The 9,845-nt window shown below is 48.5% G+C and overlaps 1 protein-coding gene across 4 annotated transcripts in view; it reads right to left on the bottom strand.

The window, feature by feature from the left end:
- Window positions 1-7,574, bottom strand: part of LOC131573682 (solute carrier family 23 member 1-like) — a 34,064-nt gene extending 26,490 nt beyond the window's left edge. For 2 of the 4 annotated variants that reach the window (XM_058827875.1, XM_058827872.1), the window contains exon 1: window positions 6,919-7,574. In XM_058827875.1, coding sequence (XP_058683858.1) covers window positions 6,919-6,936 — 18 coding nt within the window. In that variant the 5' untranslated portion in view covers window positions 6,937-7,574. Of the gene's footprint in view, window positions 1-6,024; window positions 6,157-6,918 lie in introns of those variants that run through there. The other 2 variants (XM_058827876.1, XM_058827871.1) reach the window with 2 other exon arrangements.
- Window positions 7,575-9,845: the final 2,271 nt, after the last annotated feature.

The following is a 9,845-nucleotide window of genomic DNA, read 5'->3' on the forward strand; positions in this document are numbered from 1 at the left end:
GGCTCTCAAGCACTCAGGCAACATGGAGCATCTTTTCTCTTCGTGGGTGTACACAAGTGACCAGGCAGGAGTAGGTAAGAGCAACATACATTCCAGGAGGCAAGAGCTGGTTGCTACTGCAGCCCCTCCAGCTACAAAACATCACAGCCTGAAATGACAGGCAGAGAGATGCCAAGCAGAGAAAAGGAAAAGGAAAAAGAGATTTCTCTGCAGCTCCCATAGTGGCAAAGCCAGTGGAATTGCTGCTATGAAACCCTTTTGATTCCCACGGTTCATATCCTACTCGACTGCTGTTGACAGAAAATGAGCCCCAGCTTCTTGCAGGAAGAAAGAGACGGGCACAGGAGGGTCTGCAGCTCAAGAGTCGAGCATGGATTTTGGCAGGTAGAGGAGGAGAAGGAGTAGGGTGCCCGATGTGCAGCTCCAGCACCTGGACAGATGCTAACAGCCAGTCTCTGCAGATGGGGGCTGTAAAGGATGGATCCTAGGGGTTTGCTCTTTCTCACTCCCTTTCCCACGCCTGTTTTCTTTCTCTGCGGGGCTCTGGAGCCGAGTGGCCAGAGCAGGGCTGGGAGCAGGGACACAGGGCTTGTGCCGACGCGGAGGAGAGGCAAGCCCCGGGGGAAGAGCGGCTGCTAGCTTTGCTGCTCAGGGCTTAATGCACTAAGAGCCCAGCTGATTCCTGCTCAGACGCAAAGGGAAACCGCAGGCACTCGGGGCGGCCAGGCACCCAATGGTGCTGCGTTTCCCCAAACCATGACGGGACAAAAGTTCGGGAAATGCATCGTCCTTTGCCTGCTGCCCTGGAGCTGCCTGAGCTTTGCCTGGAGCGATGCTGCTGGGCCCGGGACCGCCTCACTCGGTGCAGGACACGTCAGAAAGGGGCTGCCCAGAGACGCCGCCAACGGGACCGATGTGCAGAGCAACATCTCAGGTACGAAATGAGCGCTCGCCCGGCTCTCCCTCGGCGGGCTGCCTCGGGCCCCTCGTGCAGGCACACGGGGGAAGGGTGCAGGGACGAGGTGATGGAGGCACGATGGTGCTTCTCTCGTCGGACACAGCGGCACTCCCAGGGCATGCGCAGGCTTTGTATGGTGGCCACAGCAGCTTCTGTGACATGGGAGAGATGCGTCCCATCAGAAGCAGTCAGGAGGCGCAGGGAGGAAACTCGACAGTGGATATTTTCCTTTGAGAGTAAAGTCCTTCTCCACGTTACCATCTATGCACATCATGATGGACCAGCTGTCTGCTCAGGGTGTGGGTGCACTGAACATCCCTATCCCCATCCCCAGAAGCTGAGCTGGGACCCTTGGGAAGAAATGGAGATTTTTTTCTTTAAAAAAATCCACAAATAATCTCCAGCTGCTGAGGGTGATTATTTTTCTTTAATCCACTTTCTAGGGTAAAGCACGTGCCACAGTGAGACACAGCCTCAGAGCTGCTGTGGGGTGACCTGGGGCTGGCAGCAGCTCAGAGAGCCCATGTTATACTCCAAATCATGGTGACTATTGGCAGAGGTCATGACAACCAGTGCTGGACAATGCAATCTTACAAGAGATCCAATCCAGGCATTCAGCAGCTTCCCTGGCACTGCTGAATTAACTCATATAGACATCTGCACTACCTGATAACAGCCCTGCTGAAATTAGAGAAAGTCTGATCTGACTTAACCTGATTTGTTTCTAAGCAGCCCCACTGGACTAGAAGCCTATGTCACCTCAGTAAAAGTAGAGGGAAACCAGACCTCTCTCTCACATTAGCTTTACTATTCCACTTGGAATTCCCCACAAAAGTTCCTCCTGAGCTAGATAATGCACATTTCTGCTTGCAGGTTTTAAGCTTGGTTAAATTAGAGTTGATCAAAGTGTTTTCCTTTTATTTAGGATATTGATATCCATAATACCTGTTACCACAATTTCTTGGTCTTGTGGTAGAATATCTGTGCAGGGGGTTTGCAAACACATGGTCAGACTGCCATTCTTTTTGGAGCCCACCTCACTTTTGGCTCTCCTTAGGTATCAGTGCAATGCAGAAGAGATGGTCTAACCAGGATAACTAAGTAGCTCTGAATAGCTGTGAGTTACAAACCAGTTAAAAAATTAAAGTCTGGAATGAAAAAAGCCTCTCTCTCTAGCAGAGAGTAATACTTCTTTGTTTTGAGTTCCAACCAACAGTATTCTCCCAGAATGTTGTGTTATTTAAAAAAAAAAATTATTTTCCTTTCTCTCCTAAAAATTGCTCTCTGCATACTCTTCCCCAGCCTGCACCTTTCCAGTCTCACTTCTGCTGTTCCGTAGCTGCCCACACTGGAGAGTCTGCAACTGAAAAAACTTGTTTTCCAGATAAAGCTGCTAGACTTTCTAATGTATTTCCTTTGGACTATACAAAACAACACACACAAACAAAAAACAAACAAAAATGGACAAAAAAAATCCTATAGACTTACAGGTCCCGCAGGACTGACACAGCGGCCTGGCAGCCCTTCGACAGCGTCCATGGGGGGGCTTTGTCATCACCTACACTTAACATGTCCCCTTCTCCCCCCCAGTGCCATGTACAGCTCTCCCCCCGCCACGCTATGGATACTACTACGTGGACAGAGGCTCAGGCATCTCCTTGGGCTCGGTGCTCGTGTACTGGTGCCAGGAGGGATACCAGCTGGTGGGCAGCGAGAGGCTCACCTGCCTCCGCCAGGAGAGCACTTCATCCTGGAGCCACCCGCCACCCCAGTGCCAGGGTAAGGAGCCCTCGGGGGCAGCGCTATCTCGGGTGGGGAGGAGCAGCCACCAGCCCTCACACAGGCACTTCCTCACTCTGACCAAGCCAGAGGGCAGCAGGAGGTGGGGACACCCGGCCGCCCTGAACGGGGACAAGGAAGGTCCTGTTCAACCCAGTCGGTTGTGGGTCAGCACCACTGAAATGCCTGCTCCAGCAGCAGCCCTGCAACAGCATTTCAGGAGCTGCAGAAGGCAGGGGGTGCCAGGGGGTGAATTCACCTGAGACCAGCTCAGCAGATATCCAGACCTTCCCTCATTCCCAGTAACTGCTGCTCAAGTCATCAGGCTGGGGCGTCAAAACCAGGTATTGGCTGACACCTGACTCCTGGTGCCAGGCACAGGGAGTCCAGGGCACTGCCAAAAGCTTTCCCAACAGGAGGAAAACTGAACTTCACAGTAACCCGGTACATGATCAGCATGTGCCAGTTGCAAGTGGCCCTCCTTAATACTTTTCAAATTTTTTTTTTTTTTTTAACATTTTAACTCTTCCCCCTTTTTAGCTGCTTTCTTTTGCCCTTTTACATTTTTTCTTTTTTACATTTTTTCAACGTTTTTTCCTTTTCAACTCCTCTCCCTTTTAAACATTTTTCCCTTTTAAACTTTATTACATTTTAATTTTTTTCTCTTTTTCCTGTTTATACTTTTTCCTTTCTATTCTTTAGGACCTAATTTCTACTACCTTCATGCTTTATTGAAGACACATCAAATACTTTATATTTTCCACCCCGTGTGATTATTTTATATTATCAGAAGAAAATATGTTAATATGGGTTTTTTTCATTAACTTTCCAGTGTATTGAGCCGGCGTGGCATCAGCCACGTTCACCATTAGCTTTTAATATGGTTATTAATAAAAAGTCTCTGGAACTTTGGGGTTACCTGCAAGGGGGACGGCGGCCGGGAGCAAGGGGGGTCCCTTTCCCCGGCCCCGCTCACCGCCCCTTGCCCGCAGCCGCCCCGCAGCCCTCGGGCACCGGGTCCCGCATCGCAGTGGCCGCCTCGCTGCTGAGCGGAGCCGTCATCCTGGCACTGTCCGTCTCCTTCGCCGTGTGCTGCTGGCGGGACAGGGCGAGGAAGAGCCGCGGGGGGTGAGTATGGAGGTGGTGAGGGGAGCTGGGGGGTGGGTTCGGCAGGAGTGAGGAGCAGCGGCGGGAGCTGAAGGAGTGTCGCTGCTGCCATCTGCTGAGACACGCGGGTTGCACCCACTCGGGACACTTGCGACCCACCTGTGCCCTCCTGCTCACACAACTGGAACTATCAAGCATAAAAAAACACTGCTCTAAAGCCAAGGTATGTTTGACTGTGGAAAGGGTTCCCATCAGTGGGAATGCTGCTGCTGATTGCAGAGGGTTCTGGACAAGCTCAAGAAGTGAGACCATGAGGTTTAACAAGACCAAGTGCAAGATGCTGCACCTGGGTCAGGGCAATCCCTGATATCAACACAGACTGAGGATGCACAGATGGAGAGCAGCCCCACTGAGAAGGACTTGGGGGTTCTGGCGGATGACGAGCTGGACATGACCCAGCAATGTGCACTCAGCTCAGAAAGCTGATTGTACCCTGGGCTGTATCCAAAGGAGTGTGGGCAGCAGGGCGAGGTAGGGATTCTACCCCTCTGCTCTGGTGGGACCCCACCTGCAGTGCTGCATCCAGCTCTGGGGTCCCACAAAGATGATCAGAGGGCTGGAGCACTTCTCCTATGAGAAAGGCTGTGAGAGTTGGCATTCAGGCTGCAGAGAAGGCTCCAGTATTTGATGGGACCCTACAAGAAAGGGGGATACAAGCTTTTTAACAGGGCCTGTTATGATAGGACAAAGGGCAATTATTTTAAAGTGAAAGAGGGTTGGCTAAGGTTGAATATAAGGAAGACGGGTTTTATAAGGAGGGTGGTAAAACACTGGAACAAGTTGCCCAGAGAGGCTATAGATGCCCCATCCCTGAAAATATTCAAGGTCAGACTGAATGAAGCTCGGAGCAACCTGATCTAGTTGAAGGTGTCCCTGCTCATTGCAGTGGGGTCACTTTAAAGGGTCACTTCCAACCCAAATTATTCTATGATTCTGTTAGCTTGGTGATTTACACAAAGCTCTCCATTATCAGACAAAGAAGGAACAGACAATACATGGAAGATAGTTGATAGGAATATCGCTTTTCTGAGGCTAAGTTCAGTGCAACTGTCTGCACACAGCCCAGGGCGGGGGAGGGAAAGGAAGAGCATTATTCTCTGGAAAGGACTGGGAGAAAAGTCATGGTGAGAAGCAGGACTGGACAAGCAGGGTAACAGGACCACAGTTACAGAGCATCATCTCTGCAGCAGCACTTCCCAGTTTTCCTGGCCTACACTACAGTCCAGCAGGGCCTCTTTTGTACCCTGGGCAAAGGATTACAGTAACAGGGACCATGCATCCTAGGAATGCACCTTTAACCAAGAGCCTAACTCATTATCAGAAGTGCACAAGGACAAGGAGGAGGAAAAAAAAAAAAAAAAAAAAAAAGGAAAAAAAAGGAAAAAACCCCACAAGCAAGAGAAAGCATCTCAGTCTTTCAACAGGCACCAACCATACCCCTCCCCACGGGCCTGCTCTTCCCTAGGTGATGCAACCCTTTTCTACAGGGCTGAAACAGTGCCAGTCCTTTCCTCTGGGAACAGAGGAAGGGGACAAAAACCATTGGGTGACAGCGTTGCCTTAGGATACAAACATGCCAGATCTTTCCAGGGGTGTGAGTAAATAAAAGCCAGACCACAAAGCACAAAGCAAACATCTGTATGGGCATCTCTCTCCCACCACCCTGCAGGCAGCAGCAGCAGCACAGAAGGAAAGGCAGAGGACGGAAGCGCGACCCCTCCACCCCCGAGAGGGGCAGGAATGCTTTTGGAAGACTCAAACACTACCACCGGCGCGATTACCACCTCTCGGCTGTCTCCAGCTCTGTGTTCCCAGGGGCATTCGCAGGCTGCAGTAACCTGGCTTTCCAAAGGTACCGCTCAGCACCCCCCCCTGCCGCTGTCCTCCCAAGCTCCCCACACAGGGCCCAGAGCTGCTCCCAGACCGCCCGGAAGCAGGAGCTGTAAAAAAGCTCCAATTGCTTGGGCAGTCAATCCCCGGTTTCACCCTCGGACGTGCTCCCCACCTAGCAGCAGTGAAACCCTTGCACCCGCTGTGTTTCGAGAGGGAGGGAAGCCAGAGGCGCAGGGCTCCGCTTTGCCCTGCCTCAGCATCGCCTGCGTGGGCTGCAGCCCCCTTACCATGCCCTGTCCCGCTTGCCTTTCCCAGCAGCCCTGCCCAGCAGCCGAAGGTGCCCTTGGAAAGATGGCGCTCCGGGGCCCCGGCCTTACCCGGGCTGGTGCTGCCGCCCGGCCCGGCCCCGGCCGGCGGCCTGCCCGGCCTCCTGCCCCGCGACGCCCTGCTGCCGGCCCACCTCCACAGCGACCTGCTGCCCCTCTACTGCAGAGGCCTGGAGGAACACAAGGTCTTCAGCAAGTTTGGAAAGCCGGTTTGAGAATTTAAACTGCCATTCCACTTTCCTTCCTTTTCTTCTTTTAACTCTGATCAACTCCTTGAGCTCAGGGATTTCAGAAGAGCCAATTAATGCACCTGCGTTTTCAAATGGAGAAAATCTGATACTTCATGCTGAAAGACATTTTTTTATGTAACTCTTTTATTTCTCTCCCCTGTCCAGCAGTGCACATTTCAAACAGGAGTTTCTGGGTTTTAAACTTAATTGATCATTTCTGCATAAAGCATAAAGCCAAGTCTGAGCAGCCCCAGTTTAACCTGCAGTCTGTGTGTAGGCTTCTAGGTTTTGAACGAGTCTGATTTTCTGTTTAGGGCTCTTCTAAAGGCCAAAAGTGAAAATAGTTACCAGGAACAAATAATGAGATTAAGTATCTGGAAGAATTTACAATTAATTGCACTTGAGTACAGATGGAGACTTCAAGAGTTTTTTTGCTGGCATTTAGAACTCACCGTATCCTCCCATTTGTATATGGACAATGTTAGACTTGGAAGATGTATTGACAAGAGTGCAAAGCTATCCAGTCAAGGGGAAAACATGAATTTATCTTTAATACAAAGAACTGAGCACATCTGAAAACAAACAAGCAAAAACCATCCCGTCAAAAAGGAAAAAAGCCACCAACCTCTTGAGGGTTTTTCATCCCTTCTCTCCAGCATTAGAAATTCAAATCACATGTACCAGGTCCCACAGCAGGACTCAAAGAGCTAACCTAAGTGCCATCAATTGCATTCAGAAAGCAACGACCCTATATTTCTGTCAAACATTTCCTGGGTGGCAGTCCAGGGGCATGTTCCAGGCAGCACATGCAGAGCCTGCCAGGCAGCTTCAGGACACCTCAGCCCGTTTGCACCCCAGGACAGAGCTCTGCCTGCACAGCACGCCCGAGGCACTCTGGGCACATGGGGTTTGTTGAGTAAAGTGGCAGCAGGTGTGCACAGAGATGCTGCTGGTATCTCGGGCGATGCTGTTAGGCAGAGGAGGGACGAGCAGCCCCAAGAACTGTTGCATGCACGGGGCTGGGAATAAGAACGAGCACCCCCAGCAGGCCCGGCTTGCTCCAAGCTGCGATACTCAAACAATCCTGCTACAAAGGCTGGGAATCTTAGTCTGCTGACTTAATTTCTGCCAACATTTGCATTACATTTGAAGGAAAGAAGCCTTAAAAAGATGCAAGGTAGCATTTCCTTGTGATAAGACAAGGTTTGATAGCAGATGTTGATACCACTGCCATTTTTCCCTGGAGTGAGGGCTAGGGACACTGTTTTTTCTATTTCTAATAAAAATAAAGGAATCAATCTCAATTTCAAATCCTATGTCTTTTTTTTTCACATGACCAAGCTGTGAGAAGTCTGGAAGCAGGTGGTAAACCTTTTACAGATCCCTGGAAAATGATGATGTTGTACTGCACCAGAAGGAAGAAAAATCTTTCATTTTCCTAAGGCAACTGATGCCTTAGGACAGGGAACACAAGACCTGCTCTGAGCTTCCCTTCAGCTCACGTCCTAACCTTATCTTCTCCAACCTCTTTTTCCAGCCAAGTCTAATGCACAGGGAGGGGAATAATCCTGCTTCAAGGTAAGCTGTTCAAAAGAAAAATTGAATAGGATGGGAATGAGACTTTTCCTATCCATTTCTTTCTCTGTTCCTCTCCCTTGTTATGTTTTAATGAATCCAAAAAACCTCACTACAATCTCCTCTCTCTCTAAAGAGATTTTTGTTCAAAAAAATATATTTGGGACTTAGTTTGTTCTTCCTTGGAACTGAGTGAGGCTTTAAAACAAAAAGTGGGATTTTTTTTACTACATAATCTTAGAGATTGATACCTGCTTTCACTACAAACTGAAACTGCACATTTCAGATATAAAAATCTCTTGCCACATGTCCAGAAAGTTGCTGATTTTGAAGTGTCATGACAAAAAATTAGCATGTTCAATAGAAAACTGACACTAGTTTTTTTGTACTGTCAATTTGAAACAAGCATTTTATGCAATTTTATATAGTTGATATTAAAAAAAATTATTTACTTGACAAAATTGAAGTTTCCTTGGAGTAACATTTTCCTGACTTTTTTTTTTTTCCTGCATGTAATGCAAATCTCAGCTTAACAAAACTATTTGATCCCAAAACATTGTCTTGTCTTCCAGCAAGGAACAGTACACAGCCAGGTCTTCCTCAAAAGTCATCAAAAGTAGCAGGAGAACCAAGTGAAGAAATGTGGGTTAAGGGCAGGAAGGTCAGCTCTACTACAAGTTTCCCTAGCTACCCTTTAGTCTTTGCCTCCTCAGTTCCTTGGACCAGTGCAGCAAAGAGCTGAGTTCAAGTGTGAAGAGCCACGCTCAGCTTCAACTCAGGAAGGCACCATCAGTGAGGCAACAAGAAGCACACTTTGCATTTACTTACCAAATGAGGAGGGAGGAGGAAGGCAACTTTAAGTAATTTGTAAAATGGAAGAAGCTAACCTCATAGACTATGATCCCATGCATTCTTGCCATGTTACTCAGAGGTTCCTGTTGGAGCCAGCATCCACTGGACCACATATATATATATATTTTTTTTTTTAATTTGAATTATATATATTCAATATTCTGCAGAGAGGTGGACCTTGGAACTGAAGGAAATCACCTGAAGAGGGATGGAGCTGCAAGGCCAGCTCATTGCCCATTCTGTCCCAGGCAAACCTCACAAGCAGTAGCTTTCTGCTGAGTGTCTGAACAAAGCACCCTTCTTTTTTTAAACAGGATTTTAAGCAACACTGTAAACCTCAGCCTGCATGCTTATCTCAAAAGAGCTAAACAAGTTTTGGTCACACAGCTTTAAATTCTCCAGTGAAGGTTGGTGTACCAGCCTCCTGTGACTGTTTAGCACTGGCAGAAGAGGTCTCATACTCTCTGGAGATCTGGCCAAGATTAATGCTGGGACCTGTAACATCCAAATGCTGAAGCCATGAAATTCTAAAAAGATACTCATGAGCTTGAAAAGAACAGCCACCTTCTGGCAGTACAAGCTTTCCAGAGTAACATATCAAGTGCTGGTAGGAAGAGGAAAGAGCTGAGCAAGTCTCATTCTCTCTCCATGCACCTCAAAACCACACATTATTTGTCTTTTTTTTAAGTCTGAGGACTGGGAAAAAGAAATAGCAATCTAGCAAGATTTCACAGCAGACAACAGCAGTAACTTTGTGATGCCTGTATTCCACTGAAAGACTCATCTGTGTTGCAGGAGGTGGAACCTCCTGACATCAGATGTCAGGCAGATCACTCTCGCATAGATTTTAGATTAAAAAGGACTTTTCTGTACTGTTTTCCTCTGCAGTGACACCAACCTCTGTTCAAATTACTTCCACACCTAATCGCTGCATTAGACCACCTTAGACCTCTACTTTGCATCAGCAAAGCCAATAACAAATCTGCAGCTGCCAGGTCACCCAACTCACCTCAAACCTTCACAATGCAGCCATTCGGAGTCCCACAAGCCACTCTAGCTCCCTGGACTTGTATGGCAACAACTTCATATGGCCATTTACATCTCCAGAGCCTTCAATTTGCCACA

The sequence above is a fragment of the Poecile atricapillus genome, chromosome Z (genome assembly GCF_030490865.1).
Source record: "Poecile atricapillus isolate bPoeAtr1 chromosome Z, bPoeAtr1.hap1, whole genome shotgun sequence".
NCBI lineage: Eukaryota > Metazoa > Chordata > Aves > Passeriformes > Paridae > Poecile > Poecile atricapillus.